Source organism: Engraulis encrasicolus, chromosome 4 (genome assembly GCF_034702125.1).
Source record: "Engraulis encrasicolus isolate BLACKSEA-1 chromosome 4, IST_EnEncr_1.0, whole genome shotgun sequence".
Classification (NCBI taxonomy): Eukaryota; Metazoa; Chordata; class Actinopteri; order Clupeiformes; family Engraulidae; genus Engraulis; species Engraulis encrasicolus.
The window spans coordinates 13,265,723-13,284,707 of record NC_085860.1 but is presented as its reverse complement, the minus strand read 5'-3'; the positions used below and the strand labels follow the sequence as shown (position 1 = coordinate 13,284,707).

The 18,985-nt window shown below is 46.9% G+C and overlaps 1 protein-coding gene across 1 annotated transcript in view; it reads left to right on the top strand.

Moving 5' to 3' along the window:
• The window catches only part of LOC134447311 (neuron navigator 2-like), a 151,170-nt gene that overhangs the window by 20,310 nt on the left and 111,875 nt on the right, over positions 1–18,985 (top strand). Inside the window, exons 7-8 of the mRNA XM_063196715.1 lie at positions 12,053–13,106; positions 13,787–13,893. Coding sequence (XP_063052785.1) covers positions 12,053–13,106; positions 13,787–13,893 — 1,161 coding nt within the window. The remainder of the gene's footprint in view (positions 1–12,052; positions 13,107–13,786; positions 13,894–18,985) is intronic.

Here is an 18,985-nt window from a genome sequence, read left to right as displayed (position 1 = left end):
TGCGACTTGTTTCAGTCAAGGGCACTGAAATAGGAAGTGAACGGCCCTTCCACGCTTTCACATGCGTTAGGCTATTGCAATAACGTCTTGTGAATGCATGCAACCATGCACACAACCATGTCAACGAGAGCGCGTGTGCCATCACAACTTTGCATCAAGCAAATACTATGCAACAGCTTGCAATACGCGCACGAGAGAGAGAGAGAGAGAGAGAGAGAGAGACAGACGTCTTCCAACAGGTGCCGTGCCATTGTAACTCTTGCATAAAGTACTGTACCCCGCGACGCTCTTGATTACTGGTAGGCTATAGCCTACCCACAAGTAGCCTACTTTTTCATAACGTGCAGTCCCATTTTCCCGAAGTCGTTCTAAAATATCAACAGAGATTCATGAGTGTCGCGGCCATGATTTTTTTTACACATTGAACGCATTGGCTTTTAAGATGCTCTGGCAGTTTTTGTTTTTGACAATATTTTATTATTACAATATGTCATTTTAACCCTGTGAAACCTGAACCATGAAAGCAATGAGAGAAAATTCTAATTTTTTGGAATTTGCTTCAATATTGGTCCCTTATAAGAAATGTAAAAAAAAAATTCTAAATTTTGTTAAGGTCGCTGAGATATTTAATGCATCATATATGATGCATCAGGCTTTTAATGAATGGAAATTCCAATTTCATGACCGTTGAAAAATGACTTTTAATGCATTTACAACTTTTTTTTAATTTAAAAAAGTTGTCAGACAATTTAATTTGAGGATTATCTTTAAATATTTAGTGAGATCCTGCCATTTTTTAAAGCCTATCCTTGTTTTAGCAGGACCATATTTTACATTTCCCACAGCCTGGTTGGGTAATTTTTTAAAATCTATGTAAAAACATAGCTGATCGAATGCTCAACAACCTATTTATGAGTGTAATATAGATCATTATTCATTTTTGATGTGTAATTTGAATATATGGGTCCATTACTACAATTGGACCATTTCTCCATTCACTTCAATGCATTTTTTACGAGATCATAATTTCAACATTTTGCATTGCATTTTCAAAATTGCAAGTAAAACCTGTTTCTTAAGGCAATATCTTTGTCTTGAAGTAAAACAACTTGTGTGTTTTGTTAAACGATCGTCGTGGTATGCTTTGTAAGTTTCCCTATGGAGCAAATGCATTGATGGCTGACTTCCTGCCACCGCCGGATGGTGCTTATATGTCTCATCAGTTTTAGCACGATCTCTCTGCAACACGGTGTAAAAATATAAACCCTTCCTTGCTTAATTGCACAAAGCAAGTGTTCAAATTAAAGGATGTAGAGTTATATTTCGGAAATTTGTACACAAACCTTATGCAATTTGACGAAATCTCAGCGTCGGTCAGGGAAACCGCTTCTACCCCATTTTCCTGTTTTTCGCCGAGCTGTGGTCAACTTGTTGTCGACCGCTGCTCTCTTGTGGCGGTTTCCGTGTACTGCAGGACGTTTGGAAATGACACGCAGGATGTTTTTCAGATCGATTTTTTTGTGTGTCAGCGTGGAGAGGGCTTTGAATTTGATGAGACATATATGATGCATCCGGCGCGATAGGGTTAATCATTGATTTCCCCAAATGGTATTTTAGTTTGACAATTTAATAGAGAAGTGTAGACAAGAGGAAATTAATGTAATATTTTAGTTGACTAAAATTATTTTAGATTTCGTCGACTAAAATTGTATGAATTTTAGTCAACTACAACTAGACTAAAACAAAAATGATTTAGATGACTAAATTGTGACTAAAACTAAAATTACATTTTCGTCAAGAGACTAAAACTAAAACTAAATTAAAAATTCCTGTCAAAATGAACACTGGTGTGTGTGTGTGTGTGTGTGTGTGTGTGTGTGTGTGTGTGTGTGTGTGTGTGTGTGTGTGTACATGTGTGCCCGCGTGCGTGTGTGTGTGCGTGCGTGTGCGTGCGTGTGTGTGTGCCAAGTGTATCATTCTCTGGAACACGTGCAGTTACACGATGAGGAGCAGGGGCCACATAACAGAAAAATCCTAACTGTTCATCCTAGCTTAAGTAAGGAAACCTCCTTCTGTAATACCAAAATTCCTAAATCCCTTCCTGTCTCAAAATAATATAGGATTTCAGTCTTAGGAAGTTTCTTCAATGGGGCCCCAGATACACATCACAGAGTCAGCGTGTAGCTTGTCTCACTGGAGCTCAGTTTATTGCTTCTGTACACGTGTGAATATGCCTGTGCATGAGCGTATGTTTGGTGTGTGTTTTTATGTGCAAGTGTGTGAAGAATGTCATCTACATGTTGGTCAGTGCCTGCGAATGTGTGACTACACAAGATGGTTTTCTGAAGAGGCTGAAGTCAAAATAGAGCCAATGTTGTGTAACAGCTGTCCGCAGCCTGCCTCGTCTGGCCTGAGCCGCCTGTCAACAGAGGCCCTATTAGCCGCGCGCTAACAGGATCACCATTAGCGTCACGTTAACTGAGCCGCGCCACATGGGAACAGCGCAGCCTGCACTTCACCAAAACAAGTCACTTTCTCACAGAAGTCTGAAAACATATAAAACATTATATTGCATAATGAAGGAGAATCACCACAGCAACAGGTGGATGTTTACTGTGCACAAGACTCACGGTTTGACTTTTCTACAAGGTGACTTCTCTTACTCAAACCAAGTCCTTCCCGTTGATGCATTGGCTTGTGAGGGACAGGAGGGCAGAGTTTTTTAGTTTTAGTTTTTTTCCCTCTAAATTACATTACATTTATCTGATGCTCTTTTGTAGAGCGTCATAAGTTATTTAGGTAGAAGGTTAAAGTCCCTGTTGTAGCGTGTCGTTAAATGTATAATATAGTCACTCAGTCCTGATTTCACTTCAGTGAATTGTTTGCTGGTACACATGTACTCCCCCACCCCTCAGTCTTCCTAATGGTGTGAGGTTCAAATCTGCGACCACCCACCCAATTCCAAGACCCACAACTCTGTTTAGAATTAAGCCACAATCAGGGAGGCGCTGCTTTAAGTTTAGCAGGAGCAAGTCCACCGACATGGGGGGACGAATGGGTCAGTTGTCCAGGGCCCAGGGAGATGAGGGGCCCAGTATTGGGTCCTCGTTAGATTGAATGTATTGAGGGAGGCCCTTTTTGAAAATATATTTTTGGGGGATTTTAAGGCTTTATTTAGGATAGGACAGAGAGAGTGTGACAGGAAGTGAATGGGAGAGAGAGAGGGGAAGGTGCGGTAAAGGACCCCAGACCGCAGTCATACCCCAGTTGCTGGTGTAATGGTGTGCCGTTTTAGCTCATTGAGCCACCGTGCCCCGAGGGGGGCACTTTTAGATGTTTTTGTCCTGGGCCAGGTAAAGGCTGGCAGCGTCCCTGAGCAGGAGCTCTGTTACTGTAGTCACGGCAGGTTACAAAGAGCAGGCCTATTACCTCTCTTTACCTTAATGCTGTTAACATTCTCTTCAATTACAAGGGCTGTGTGTGGTATGTGGCCCAGGGGCTGCTCTGTCTCCTGTATTTATGGTGAAGTTTGAAATCATGTACAGTAGTGATGAATTGATTTAAAACATTTTGAGATAATTCATCGTCCTGTTGTTTTCATGTTAAAAGATTGAACAGATTTAACTCCTCTTCACCCTCTAGATTGTTGGTAAGGAGGAATTCTTTGTTCATGCTCCATATTGCAGTTTGTTTGTGAGGCCTCTGTGTCTATTGTGGGTTACTCAACTCTTTACAAATGTAAACTGTTTGAATATTATCAATTGGAGTTTGTGAAAAATACCAGCTAGCCCTGCCAGATTCTTCATCAGTAGAGTAGGTACTGTGGAGCTGTTTGTCTGCAGCAGTGGCGTTCATTATGTCGTAGAGTACGAATTTGTCATCCTGTTGTCAAAACAAAGAGGTGCATTATGGTCCGCCGCACTGCAACCCTGAACTGACACGCTGTAATTGTAATGTAATTACCCTGTTACCTCTGAAGACTTTGGTTGCGATTATGATGTAGTAGTGGTGGTGGTGGTGCAGGACACTCCATGGTCTCTGGGCTGGGCAGCAGGGAAATTGTGCATGGGATTTCACTCATACTCACACTGTCTCACTCACTGCCCTGCATACAGGATAACCAGAGATTCTAGGTTCCAGTCTCTCTGGTATAACCCTCTGAAAGATATCCTTTGGTCTCTATTCCCTACATTCTGGAAACATCAGTCATCCACTTTATAATGCCTTTCAGACCTGAGTTTAAGTGTGTGTGTGTGTGTGTGTGTGTGTGTGTGTGTGTGTGTGTGTGTGTGTGTGTGTGTGTGTGTGTGTGTGTGTGTGTGTGTGTGTGTGTGTGTGTGTGTGCGCGTGCGCTTGTATGCATGCGAGAGAGAGAGAGAGAGAGAGAGAGAGAGAGAGAGAGAGAGAGAGAGAGAGAGAGAGAGAGAGAGAGAGAGAGAGAGAGAGAGAGAGAGAGAGAGAGAGAGAGAGAGAGAGAGGGGGCAGAGAGAGAGATAGCGCATAGTTAGGGTTAACTGGCAGCCAGTGTGTGGCGGTTGTGGTAGGCTGTGTGATGAGGCGTTCACTGGGCATTGATTTAGCTCTAATTAGTGTTCTTGTGGTGGAGAGAGAGAGAGGGAGAGAGAAAGAGAGAGAGAGAGAGAGAGAGACTGGGAGCCAGAAAAAGACAGCAAAAGATGACGAGAGAGAGTGAGGGATGAAGGGAAAAGAGTGGGGTGAGTAGTGAAAAGTGGGAGAGAGAGAGAGAGAGAGAGAGAGAGAGAGAATCAGAGAGCGAGAGAGCAATAGAGAGAGGGGGTCAGAAAGAGAGACAACGAGAGTGTGTATGTTTGCAAGGTTAGTGAGTACACATTTGCCTGTGTGTTTGGCGGGGAGCAATAGAAAGATTCAGGGGGAGAAGAGAAAATGAGAGGAGAGGTGCCCACGCGGTTGACACCCGTTGGAGGGCATGGAACCCTGGAGCTTAGCAGAATGGACTTTAATATCACTGTCTAGAAGCCCCTCTTTGTGAATATATATCTGAAGTGGGTGAGTAAAACTTTAATCTTTTGTCCAGCCTGTCTAACAAACTTTTGCTGCCTACGGGGCAGTTGCAGCTGGGGCAACAGTAATGACTGTTCAAAATGACACTTTTGCACACCTCTGTAGTTGGACAGGTGCGTAGGATATTAACCCAGTCGGGTTGTCATTCAAGAGTTGTGAAATCCTGCACACTGTCCATTCCACCAGAAAACTTTAATTCAGCGTGTCACAGGTAAAGATGTAAGAACTTTACCTGAAGAAGGTCGGATGACTGAAACGTTGTATTAAAGTTTGTTGGTGGAATGGACAGTGTACAGGACTTCTTTACATTTGAATGAGTAACAACTTTACCTGAAGAAGGTCGAATGACAGAAACTTTCTAACTTTCTAAGCCAACTTTCTAATGGGGCAGTAGCAGCTGGGTCAACAGTAATGACTGGCACTTTTATGTGACCTAATTAGAGTGGCATTAATGTACACAGGCACCAGCAGGGTGACTGGCATCATTGAAGCTGGCATCGATTACTCCAATGCCCACCACCACTCGATTGGGCAGGGCAGGGCAGGGCAAGGGGAGCGGTATGAAGTTTAACCCAGTAAGATACTACCCCTGTTATAAATCAGCTGTTACCAGAATGGCAAGAACCAAGTCGTAATGTATTACTAAAAGCCTTGTGCACTTTCATAATGGTGTAGTACTATGGTAGTAAAGATTTTTTCAGTGACTAATACAAGGTGCCAGTGGGAGGATGGTGTCTGGTAAGGGGTCGTGACCAGGAGTTGGAGCTGCAGTATACTCAGGCAGGATGATGAAGACGGGTGGGTTACTATTGTGTGTTAGTATGTACAGTAACTGTAAATCATAAATGTCAGTGTGATGTTTGTTAGCTGTTTGTTTTTCCTTTTCATGCTAGCTAATGTATGATTTAAGCACACTATCTATGGTTTCTCTGTTAACAGAACTATGGAAAGCAAGAGAGTGAAGATACATAGGTTAATATCTTACAATCATAGCATCAATCTGTCCCAGGTCCAATCTCCCAGTTTACTTGCTTTCCTCCGCTTCATCCACAAGGCTCAATAGAGTTAGACCACTTATTCTGGTGTACAAAGTACTTTGTTTTCCAGACAGATGGTCTCTGTGACTAACCTGTGATTGTTTAGCAACTACCCAGCTATACGTAAATTTGTGTGTTTATTCGTGCGAAAGGGTCTTTAATACATTTCACCAGGCAGAGCAAGAGTAAGAGCGCATGGAGGGGAAGGGAGGGGATGGGTATGTGGGCGGTTGGTCCCACCTCACATAAAAAACACACAAAGGAGAGACACACTTTCTTGCCCTTCATTCATGTGGGGGGTGTTAGATCCCAAGGGGTGATACAAAGGGACTCAAATTCAGAGTCGTCCCGAATGGCCAGCCGTTTGATTCACGACCACTAATGGACTCCTGAGGTGTTTGTTCTGCAGATGGCTCAAGTGTACACGCATTCACATAAATAATGTCATCTGATTCAGCCCTATGTTTAGTGCTCACCAAAATAAAGTTTCTCCTGTAAATCTCTTGGAGTTAAAACAACTTTGTTTCAATTGAAAACTGTGTAGGCTCCTGGTTGTAAGAATGCAACACGGTGACACCACCGTTGGGTTATCTTGTTCCCTAAAGGATTTGCTAAACATTTTTCCAACAGATTTCCTTTAAAGGAAAATAGCACTGCATTTCCCTGTAGTGGCAACAGCATTCATTTATCTAGCTCTCTCAAACAGAGCCCTTTTTAGGCTCACTCTAAACTTCACACAGCTTGTTATCCTGAAGAGGGAGATTCTTGAATCTCAGTAGCCATCTACGTATGTTTTTACTGTAAAATAGATTAGAGTAGAGAGTAGAGTATCATTTATTGATCTCGAGGGAAATTAAGGTGTCAAGTAGCATACATACATACATAAATACAGAAGAAGACTCAAGGACATTACACAAAACATTGCACATATAGATTATATGGTAGGTTCTATTCTATTCTATTCTATTCTATTCTATTCTGTTCTGTTCTGTTCTGTTCTGTTCTGTTCTGTTGAGTGGGCCATATCTCCATGGTAGGACGTTTGGTGTTTTGTGGATCTGATGGAGACCTGTACGCAGGCTATCATCAGCCCATATCTTAGGGGAGCTCCCGGGGAACTGCTTGGCTCTGGGGTGCTATTTGCCTGCTCCCTCTCCCTCTCCCTGCAGAAGCAATGCTAATTGTTCGTCGTAAAACACAAGTGTTGAGGGAAAAATGGTAACACGTGTGTTAGAGAGCAAAGTGTTGCCATGTGGTTGGTTCAGCTTCACCTCATAGTTTGGAGCCGGCTCTTCATGAGGTAGCTTATCTGATGCCAGCATTGCGATTCGGCTGCCTGAATGTTTCTAATAAGTTGATTCAACACTTAGAGAGTCGATTTTACACTTTCTTGAGTGCATTTGATCTCAAAATATTCTCTAAGTGTTGGAATAAACACTGCAACATTTTCAATTTACCTTGTGTATTTTCAGGTTTCCCTTGTTTGTCGTTAGTTGCCAAAAGCAAGTTTCCACGTCTGTTTTTTGTGTAGTTATGGTAGGCAGTTATGGTTGGGTGTAGTTAAGGTTGTTAGTAATGGTAGCCTGAAGGTAAGGTAGGCCGTTTTGCAGGTCGCCTGTGTGTCATGCAAAAGCGTTTTTGTTTTTTGTCCTTCTCAGCCCGCTTGTCAGAGTGTGGCTATCCCCCTCTCTGCTTGTTTATTCAAAGTGCATCAATAATTTGACCCAGTTACTGTGGTTACTGAGGGCTAATTGGTGTCGGCGAGGCTTTGTAATTATTACGGCCCGCCCGCTATCCCACATGAATGACTGGAGTGCTGTGCATGCCACCAAAGATGCCAACCAACGCTTGTTCTCTGGCCGCACATGTGAGGAATTTGGTCAGATTTTGTTTACTGGTCCACGCTGCCGGTGCGTTAAGATGTAACCGCCAGTACAGGTCGTAATTGCACCCTCCGCTGCGGGTGTAAACTCCAGCTTTTCAAAGCAATTTTCGAACATGTCCTGCAGCACTCTGCAAACATGTTGTTGGGTGACTGAGGAGAATGGATATCACGGTATTAGATAGGATTTCCTATTTGGATTTGTGGGTAGTGCTCAGGCAGTGTGTGTGTGTGTGTCTGTGTGTCTGTGTCTGTGTGTGTGTGTGTGTGTGTGTGTGTGTGTGTGTGTGTGTGTGTGTGTGTGTGTGTGTGTGTGTGTGTGTGTGTGTGTGTGTGTGTGTGTGTCTCTCTGTCTCTGTCTCTGTCTCTGTCTCTGTTTGTCTGTGCGTGCGTGTCTGCTGTTGTGTGTGTGTGTCTTTGTGTATGTCTGTGCATGCACTGTGTGTGTTTTGGGTATTGTATGTGTGTGTTTACATGAATGTACAGGATTTACAAGGCTAAACATCCGTGTGACAAGCTGTTACTGCTGTGCTGTCCCGACTTGTAAAGAGAGCTGCTTGTTGTGTGAGGTCTAGGGTGTGAGGGGTGCGAGGGGGGTGAGAGGGTTTTGGGATGGGGGTGAGAGGGGGGCGAGAAGGGTTTGGGATGGGGTAAGAGGGGGTTGGGAGGGGTGTCAGAGGGTTTTTGGAGGGGGTGGGAGAGGGGTGAGTAGGTGCAGTACAGTGCATCTGTGTGAGGTCAGTACAGAACAACCCGTCTTTGATTTACTCAGCAAGGCACTGATTCTGGGCACTCACTCAACACACACACACACACACACACACACACACACACTGCACGCATACATACTGTACACCCAAGTGCGTACACACACACACACACACACACACACACACACACACACACACACACACACACACACTCACACACACACACACACACACACACACACACACACACACACACACACACACACACACACACACACACACACACACACATCTGTGTGCCCTCTCTCTCTCTTTCACACACACAAACACTCTCTCACTTCCTTTTTCCAGTTTGGATTTGAAATTTTGACTGGAGGCGGTTATATTTCCCCTCCCAGCCTCCATTGTACCTCAGCACCTTGTGGCTTAGTGGTGATGGGCCACAGCATACTAATGTACTGATTCCCACACTGCTACTGGAGATAGTTCCCTTTCTGAGACACAGGTAAGAGAAACGTCTGTAGAACTTGATACTCTTCTTAAAATATTTTACTTTTCCCATTCTTGTGACCAGATGACTATATTATACATTATAGTTTGCCACTGAATTGCTCTTAATTGTTTTTTTCTGTTACATGATTGGCTGTCACTCTGTGCTAAAAAAAAAATCCTAAACATAATTGCAGTCGCCGTGGGTCTAGCTGTCCAATTCTGATCTGTTTTTTTTTATGTGTAGTATGACTGAATAGCATATATGGTGGTTTGGCGTTAAGTAGCCTGATGGCCTGAGGAAAGAAGCTGTCCCTAAGTCGGCTGTTGTGGGCACGCATGTACCTGTAAAAAGTCAAAGAATGCGCGCACATCAGTGGCACAGGTGCTGGACCAAACGTAAGATAACTGAGAAGAAATGAAAAAAATTCAAGAGACACCGCACACTGCTTACTTTTCTTTACTTTATTTCTTGGAGCGAACAACGCGTTTCGCCCAATGCGTCATCAGGTTCGCTCTAGCTCTATAGAGCGAACCTGATGACGCATTGGGCGAAACGCGTTGTTCGCTCCAAGAAATAAAGTAAAGAAAAGTAAGCAGTGTGCGGTGTCTCTTGAATTTTGTTCATTGATTCACCTTCTCCTGCCTCACACCTGCATTGCTGAGGGCTTGTGCACAAGGACTCTCTTGTATTTTAACTGAAAAGAAAGTAAAGGTCCGCAACACTGTTGAATGCTCCCAAACTATTTATTCGCACAGTGCGAATAAATATTTTGGGAGCATTCAACAGTTTTGCGGACCTTTACTTTCTTCTCACGCATGTACCTGTATCAGCGGCCAGATGGTAGTCGGGTGAAGTGTGTGTAGCTGGGGTGATGTGGATCTGATATTAGGCGTTTGGCCTTCCTTAGACAGTGTTGGTTGTAAAGATTATGGATGTTGCTGTTGAGTAGTTCAGATTTGTATTACCCATTGAGCAGACTTGATTTCTTGCTGGAGGTTCTCCTGTCTTGGGCAGTGGTGTTACCCTACCAGGCTGTACAATTCCATAACAAAACCCAGCATGCACTGTACCTCCATCTGCCCTGTGTTTGTTTATTTTGCTCAGCTGTATCGGCGTGCAACAAATGGCTAATCTCTGACTTCCACAGTCTCCCCTGTTGGCCACTGTGGCCGTGAGGTCAGGACCGGGGCAAGAGGCCAGTCGGCTGTTTGATAACGTGTTGTTTCCCGTAGCCGCCCGCTGCTTACCCTAGCCGGTGGCATTCGAGACTCATAAGCTGCCAATGGCTGACCTCTGAGCCCGTCAGATTTAACCGGCTTATGGTTATTATCCCAATCAGTGTTACACCACCACAGATACTGTACTCACTCACTCCACTCGACTCGACTCGACTCGACTCCACTCGACTCCTCTCCTCTCCTCTCCTCTCCTCTCCTCTCCTCTCCTCTCCTCTCCTCTCCTCTCCTCTCCTCTCCTCTCCACTCCACTCCACTCCACTCTACTCCACACTCTGTCTGTTGCGTCGGCTTGGCTGCCACAAGCACGCAGGCTTTCTTGCCTGTCTGTCTCCGGCAGGGCATGGGGTTAATGTATAATGGTGGTATGCTTTTGTGATATTAAAACAAGATTGATGCCAGTTGTGTGTTTTGCTGTCAGTGTGCTAGTTTGTTTTGCTGTTTGGTGTGTGTGTGTGCATGTGCATCTGTGTGTGTGTGTGTGCGCACACTTATGTGTGTTAGTGTGCGCGCACTCATGCATGTGTGTACATGCGTGTGTGTACAGTATGTGTGTGTGTGTGTCATTGTGCTTTAAGTGGAGGGCGGTCTGTACTGTTTGGTGTGTACTGTAGCGATGTGTATCTGAGGCAGACACTGCTGACTAAGGGGAGAGTCGAGTTGGCCCTCTAATCCCCACAGCTCCAACCCCGGAGCCACAGAGCCCCAGAGCCAGAGGCTCCCATACATCCCTCTCTGCCCCCCTGACCAGGGGCTCCCATACATTTCTCCCTGCCCCTCTGCCCCTCTGCCCACAGCTCTCTCTACCCCTCTGGCCCCCTGCTTAGGAACCTGCTTCCAGCACCTCTCCTGTTCTTTCCTGCATGGTCTCGGTTTCTGCCAACCCTGTTTCTCCTCTCTATCCAGCTGTCTGTCTGTCTGTCTGTGTCTCTTTCTGTCTGTCTGTCTGTCTGTCTTTCGTCTTGTCTGTCTGTCTGCCTGTTTGCCTGTCTGTTCGTCTGTCTAAGTCATTCTTGCTTTTCCTCTGTCTCCTCTTGTTGTCTTTCTCTTTCTCCTATTACTCTGTCTGCCAGTCTCTCAGCCTTGCTGTCTCGGGCAACTTAATTGATTATCCCTCTCTCTCTCCCGTCCTTGTCTTTCCCTCTTTCTGCATCTCTTCCTAGCCACTTTTTCTGATTTGTCTCTTTCATGCCTTACCCTTCTACAGAGGAAGTCTGTCTGGCCACATGTTGACTTTCTCCTTCCTGACGTCTCTTCCCTTCTGATTGTCTTTCTACCTCTCTCATCTCCTTCCTGACATCTCTTCCCTTCTGATTGTCTTTCTACCTCTCTCATCTCCTTTCTGACGTCTCTTCCCTTCTGATTGTCTTTCCACCTCTCTCATCTCCTTTCTGTCGTCTCTTCCCTTCTGATTGTCATTCTACCTCTCTCATCTCCTTTCTGACCTTAATTCCCTTCTGATTGTCTTTCTACCTCTCTCATCTCTTTTCTGATTTTCTCCTCCCTTCTGGTTGTCTCTCCACAGATGTAACTTTATTGACTATTCCTCTATCTCTCGACCTTGTCTTTCTCTCTTTCTGCATCTTTTTGTTAGTTTCTGACCCTTCTGATGTTCTTTATGCCTCTCTCATCCATCCCCTGTCCTTCCACAGAGATCACCAGCCCCCCGTCTCCTGCCATGACTGACCCTAATGGCAGCACCAGCGGTAAGCCGTGGAGGAGCAAGTCCCTGAACGCCAAGCACAGCTCCACCTCCCCCATGCTCTCCGTCAAGCAGTCGGGCAACAACAGTGGCTCCGCCGCGACCTTGGAGGTGCCACCCAAGGTCATCGCCCAGAAGTCCATGCTGGAGAAGCTGAAGCTCTTCAACAGCAAGGGCAAGACCTCCTCCTCCTCATCCACCTCCTCCTCCACCCCCACCTCCTCCTCCACCCCCACCTCCTCCTCGCTGGGTAATGGAGGTGCCGATGGGGTTCTGGAGACTGAGAGCAGGCCCGGCACGCCCAGCACCATCGTAGGCCAGCAGGACCAGGAGGAGGTGGTGGTGGTGGTGCCGACCCAGAGGCCCGGGAGCAGGAGTGCCGACGCCAGCCCCAAGCTGGCCCTGAAGGGCATCGCCCAGCGCACCATCGGTCGCGCCCTGGCGCCCAAGAAGAGCGCCCTCAAGAAGGACACCGACAAGGACAAGGATAGGGACAAGGGCAGGACGAGGGATTGGTCCCGAGAGAGCTCGCTGGGCCGGTGCTCCACCCCCACCGAACGGGCCGAGTCAGCAGCCTCGACCCCTGAGCTGAAGAAGCACTCCTCGCTCCACAAAGGCAGCAAGGGGAGCAAGAAGGAGAGCGGCTCTGCTGCACGAAGCGGGATCCCTAAGCCAGGAGGAGCAGGAGGTGGAGGAGGAGGAGGGAAGGGACGTGCCTCTTTGGCGCCATCCAGTGGTAGAGACGGGGAAAGAAGCCATGGTGGCGGCAAGTCAACTGCCGGGCTGTCAGTGCACAAAGGGCAACCGGACTGCAAAGACTTGTCTTGCTCCAACGGGCCAGCACAGGCTGCCAGTTGTGGTGGGGACCCCCTGGTGGCTAAAAGTGGGACTGCGCAGCGGCCCATGGCTGGGAACCCGGCCAGTACAGACCTGCCTCAGCAGCAGCAGCAGCAGCAGCAGAGTAGCCACCCCAACACGGCCACTGTGGCCCCATTCATGTACAGGTGAGCAGACATTCATGTACAGGTGAGCAGCCTCTTAGAAACCCAGTAAGACACGGCCGCTGTTATGAATTAGCCATTACCAGAATGGTAATGACCAAGTGTTAAGTTATTACTAAAGGCCATGTGCACTGCCATAGTGGTGCAGTACTATGGTAATAAAGGTTTTTCAGTGACTATTACAACGTTCCAGTGGTCGAATGGTGTGCACATTAAGGGGCTACGGTGATAATATGCAGAGCAACTTTTTGAGCGATGTTGCTGGACAACGACATGATTGGCTCTTAATTCTCCGATAAAATATCTGAGAAAATGTGTGTACTGCTGATTTAAGTCCTCCTGATGAAAGTGTTTGTAGTGATAAATTGTGCAAATAAAATCTCATAGTATCGTTGACCAAAAAGTTGCCTAAAAAGTTGCCTAGTGTATCATCACCGTTACAATGGCGGCAGACATTTGATGAAGAAGATGCTTAATAACATGTATGTTGGTCATTGGGTCAAATGTGGACACCTTATTTAGTGCCATCTATGGGTGCAATCACTATTACTTGCTAAAGAAGGGAGCTCATCCCCAACTTCAGAACTAATAACTAAGAGATAACCATTTGTTTATTACTCACAACAATGCAGGAGGGATTAGTAATCAACTCGAATACCAATCTTTTTTTCTGTTTGGAGCAGATCCCAGACAGACATTGACAAGTCTGGCATGTTGGCTGAGATGGAGCGCTTTCCAGACACGCTGGTATCCAGCAAGTCGATTCACACATCGCTGGAGTACCTCTCAGGTGAGACTGCTGCTGGGGTCATATTAGCAAGCTCTGCTCTCAACTTATGTATAATTAATATGCCAGTTATATATTGCGTACATAATAACATTAATATACATAACCTACTTATGGTATATGCTATTGTGTACTTCATAAAATATTGTATATATAAGCTTAGGTTGCATGCCACATGCCATAACTAGGCTGATTGAGTGTTGTTTTAAAATCACCTTTGCAATCTTAAATTTCTTATTGGGTGATGACAACTGCACACCTTCATGAATAATGCATTCACTTCCCAATGGACTTGAAAGAATTGAGTGACTGATGTACCGTGTTGATTTGAACAACTTTCACAAGCTTCAATTTTCTGAGCCAATTTTGAGTTTTGACAACTGCACACAATACCAAACCTGCAACAAAGCTGTCATGTTTTTATTGTATCAGTTGTGTTCATCCACCATTATGACTCACACATTCAGCTTTTAACTTATAAAGTAACATACCATAATCCGAGCGCATTCATGTTTTGCAGCCAAAAGGTGACAAAGTCACTGTAGCTGGAGGTGCTACATGTAAATGCTCAGTGCTGAAGTAAAGTATTGTCCCTTTGTGGCAGACAATGCAAAGGCCTTCAGCCTGCTTTACTGAGGCTCCTCTTTCTCTCTTAAGACAGGCATGGAAGCTTTACATTGTGCTGCCTGTGTCAGCCTCTGTAAAGCCTTAGCAGGAAATGTGGTGGCCATCAGTAAGTCTCTGGGAGGATGTTGCCCAGCACAGAGTTATGTTACAGCTGGGGATCTGAAAGAGGAAAAGACAGAGAGAGACAGAGAGAACGAAAAAAAGGTCAGAGACAGACACATGGAGGGGATAGAGAGAGAGAGTTAGGGAGAGAGAGAGAGAGAGAGAGAGAGAGAGAGAGAGAGAGAGAGAGAGAGAGAGAGAGAGAGAGAGAGAGAGAGAGAGAGAGAGTTCTGAGTGAAGTCTGGCTGGATGTTTGAGAATAGGCTCATCTACATGTTAAAGGCTATGGATGGCAGAGAGTTGCCAGGGGATCTTTGTGTGTGTGTGTGTGTGTGTGTGTGTGTGTGTGTGTGTGTGTGTGTGTGTGTGTGTGTGTGTGTGTGTGTGTGTGTGTGTGTGTGTGTGTGTGTGTGTGTGTGTGTGTGTGTGTGTGCGTGCGTACATGTGTGTATGGTGTGTGTTTGTGTGCGTGCGTACATGTGTGTATGGTGTGTGTTTGTGTGCATGGGTTTTGGGTTTGGTTTTGGTTGGACAGCTTCCTTTTTCTGGACTGTCGGAGCTCTGTGTGGAGTGAAAAACCTTCTCCACAGGGGAAGTAGACAGCTCAGGGGTAGGTGTGCTGCATTCTTCCTCTCCTTCTTTCTCTTTTTCGCTATTCTTTCTTTCTTTCTTTCTTTCTTTCTTTCTTTCTTTCTTTCTTTCTTTCTTTCTTTCTTTCTTTCTTTCGTCTACACTCTCTCTCCCCACGGCTTTCTTCTCCTTCTTCTATTTCTCTTTTGTCATCCATTCTCACGGCTTCTTTCCATAGAGTGTGGAAATGTCCGTAGCCTTTTTCTGCATGGCCACGCTCCATGTGCCTTTTGAAAGGGAAATAGCTGCAGCAGTGTGTCACCAAGATGAGTGTGGACTGCCTGTAGAGCTCGCTCCTGAGAGAGGGGGAGGAGAGGAAGAGAGGGAGACAGGAGGTGGAGGGAGAGAGAGAGTGCCAAGAGACTGGCAGAGGAGGTGGAGGAGGAGGAGGAGGAAGGGCTAAGGAGGTGGAGGAAGAGGGAGGGAGAGAGCACAGAGAGACGGGCACAGGAGGAGGAGGAGGCAGGGTAGAGGAGATGGAGGAAGAGGGAGAGAGAGAGCACAGAGAGACGTGCACAGGAGAAGGAGGAGGTGGAGGAGGAGGAGGAGGCGAGGGTGAGGTGAGGAGGTGGTGACATTGGCTGTAAGAGGAGCGAGAGGGGCCAGGAGAATCGACACAGGACTGAGTGCCGCATGAGGTGGGGAGGTGGTGACATGCTGTCCCCAAGGAAGAGGAGCGAGACGGGGAAAGGACACAGGACTGAGCGCTGCTTGGCCCGTACCTTGGAGGAGGAGGAGAAGGCAGAGGAGGCTGTGCAGCTCCCCCGAGGAGAAGCTCCCAGGACCAGCTCACCCAGTGGGGGTCAGCCTGACCCAACTACAGGCTGCTTTGGAGGACTACCACCCAGCCCGGCGCCCGGCTTCATCCACACACTCAAACATCAAGCCGGACACAGTGCCCCAGAGACACTTTTGGTCTGCGTGGTGCCACAGAGATGAGCCAATCCATGGACAGTGAGCGCAAGGGAGAGGGAGAGAGAGAGGGAGACGAGGAGGGACAGGGAGCGGGAGCGGGAGAGGGAGAGGGAGAGGGGGAGCGATGGAGGGGTGTGATGGGCAGGCCGACAGCAGAGATGGGGGGAGGTAGTGGGAGGAAGAGAGGGGGGCGGAACCACCACAGCCATCACCACCTCGATGGTGGTAGAGGTGTGGCGTGGGACAGGGTGCCCGGTGGCAGGCGTGTGGCATGGGACAGGGTGCCCGGTGGCAGGCGTGTGGCATGGGACCCGGTGCCCGGTGAAGAGGAGGTATTCAGGCGGCTGTGCCAGCTGCACCTGCGGCAGACCTGCGTGTGGGACGGCGTGGCCAGCATCAACCGGGAGATACTCCTCACCGTGCTAGACATATGTGAGAGTAAAGGGTGTGTGTGTGTGTGTGTGTGTGTGTGTGTGTGTGTGTGTGTGTGTGTGTGTGTGTGTGTGTGTGTGTGTGTGTGTGTGTGTGTGTGTGTGTGACTCTGTGAGTCTGTTTGTGTGTGTGTGTGTTTGTGGGGGGGGGATGTGTGTACTATGGGTGTATCATCGTTGTACGTCTGGTTGTCTGCATCTTTGTCTTCACGAGTGTGCATGTGTGTATGTATGTGACAGCGATAGAGAGAGACAGAGACAGAAAGAGCAAAGGAGAAAAAATGACAGGTAAACAGAGAGGTGGCGAGACAATGAATTTACATGTGCATTCCCATTTGTGGTGATCGGTGCTACTGGTATGTTATTGTTTACTCCCTCCCCACAACATGCTATTTGTCGACCGGCTTATCTTTCCCCCCCGGCGGGGGCGAAGCAATGAGGTCAGTTGAAAACAGAGCGAGGGCCAGCTCACACATCAAAAGGGGCCTTTGCTTTGCTGCTCCTTGTGTTGTGTTGTGTTGCGAGGACTGGAGAGCGGTGTTGCCAGATTTGGGCAATTTCCCGCTCAATTGGGCTGCTTAGGATGACGGGTAAACAAGGGGTAAAAGGGACATTTGGGCGGATTTTTCTGCAGATTTATAGAAATCAATAGAATTTAAATCAAGTTGGGCAGGATTTTAGTGCTTCTAGGTGGATTTTGAGCATTTTTTGGGTTGGAAATCATCAGTCTCATCTGGCAACCCTGCTGCACGGTGAGTGAGCAGAGTGCAGTGCAGTGAGCCACTGTAAGGACTTAGGGCCGTTTAAAAGGGCAGGTTTAGGGGGCCACGGCCGTGAATGGACTTGTTTGTGCTCTCTTACAGCCTGGCTGGAATGCTTGCACTGTGCTTGGCGATTGCTCTCATTCTCTCTCTCTTTCTCTCTCTCCCTCTCTCTCTCTCTCTCTCTCTCTCTCTCTCTCTCGCTCTCTCTCTCTCTCGGACAGACTGTCTCTTTTTGTTTTTTTCTCCTTTTCTTTTGCTCTAGTTCCCAAACTCCATCTCTTTTCTGACTCACTATCCGTCTTCCTCCCTCTCTCCTTTTCATGTTCACGTGTTCCTTAGCCCTCTATATGTCTTCTCCTCCTTTCTTTCAGTTTGTCTCTCTTCCTCATTTTCGTCTTTGCCTCCCCTTTCTCTCTCACTCTCCCTCTGTCTCTTGCTCATTCTCTCCCTTCTTCTCACTTGCTCTTTTCACTCTTTCTAATTGACACACTCTCTGTCTCTCTCTTTCTATCCACATTGCATGCCACGGCGGGAGGTACAGGAGGGTCACCCTCTCTGTGCTGTGGTAGGAGGCCGGTGGTGCTGGTCTGGGTTGTGCTTCTCGAAAGTGTAGTTGTTAGCCAGTTAGCAACTTGGGTAGTTGCCAATGGGAAATTGCATTACAAACAACAAAGTAGCTAACATAGCTGGTGGCTTCTAAGGTGCCCTGCCTGCCTGCTGTACTGCACCTCAACACTGCTGAGGGGAGCTGCCAAACAACATTTAATCCTTCTGGCCAAATCCCCTCTCACCTCAAGCCCTACAAGCTGATGAAGGAGCAGAGGGAGGGAGGGGGAGAGGTGGAGAGAGAGAGAGAGAGAGAGAGAGAGAGAGAGAGAGAGAGAGAGAGAGAGAGAGAGAGAGAGAGAGAGAGAGAGAGCACAAATGATTGTGAAAGAGAGAGAAAGAGAGAGAAGACCAGAGAAGAGGTGGACAGCAAAAACAAACAGATGTCTGTATCGATGCACAAAAGGTCAAACTTGTGCTTTCTTGGTTAACCGTAAAATAAAAACTTAAAAGACAAAACAACACTCATTTTGTGCCCCATGATACACGCTTACATACATGCAACAACCTCTCTATGCACGCTCACACACACACACACACACACACACACACACACACACACACACACACACACACACACACACACACACACACACACACACACACACACACACACACACACACACACACACACACACACACACACACACACACACACACACACACACACACACACACACACACACACACACACACAAACTTAACACCAAGGCGTAGCCTAGTGGAGTTGAGGTTTTGCATTTGCATCACTACCAAAAGCATTTCTTTCAGCAAGTTGAACACAATGTATTTCCTTCATCTTCCTTTTCCTTCCTCCTTGTTTGTTGTAAAATATTTTGCTCCAATTTGTTCGGCTGGGCTTGTGTGTTCGGGCGGGGTTGTGTGTTCGGAGGGGTTGGTGTGTTTCCCTGTCTATCAGGAGGGGAATGGTGGGCGCTTCTCATCTGTGCTCAAGGAAACACACTTTTGCATTTTTGGAGTGTCTGTCAGCACGTGTGTGTGTCACAACATGCCTGTACG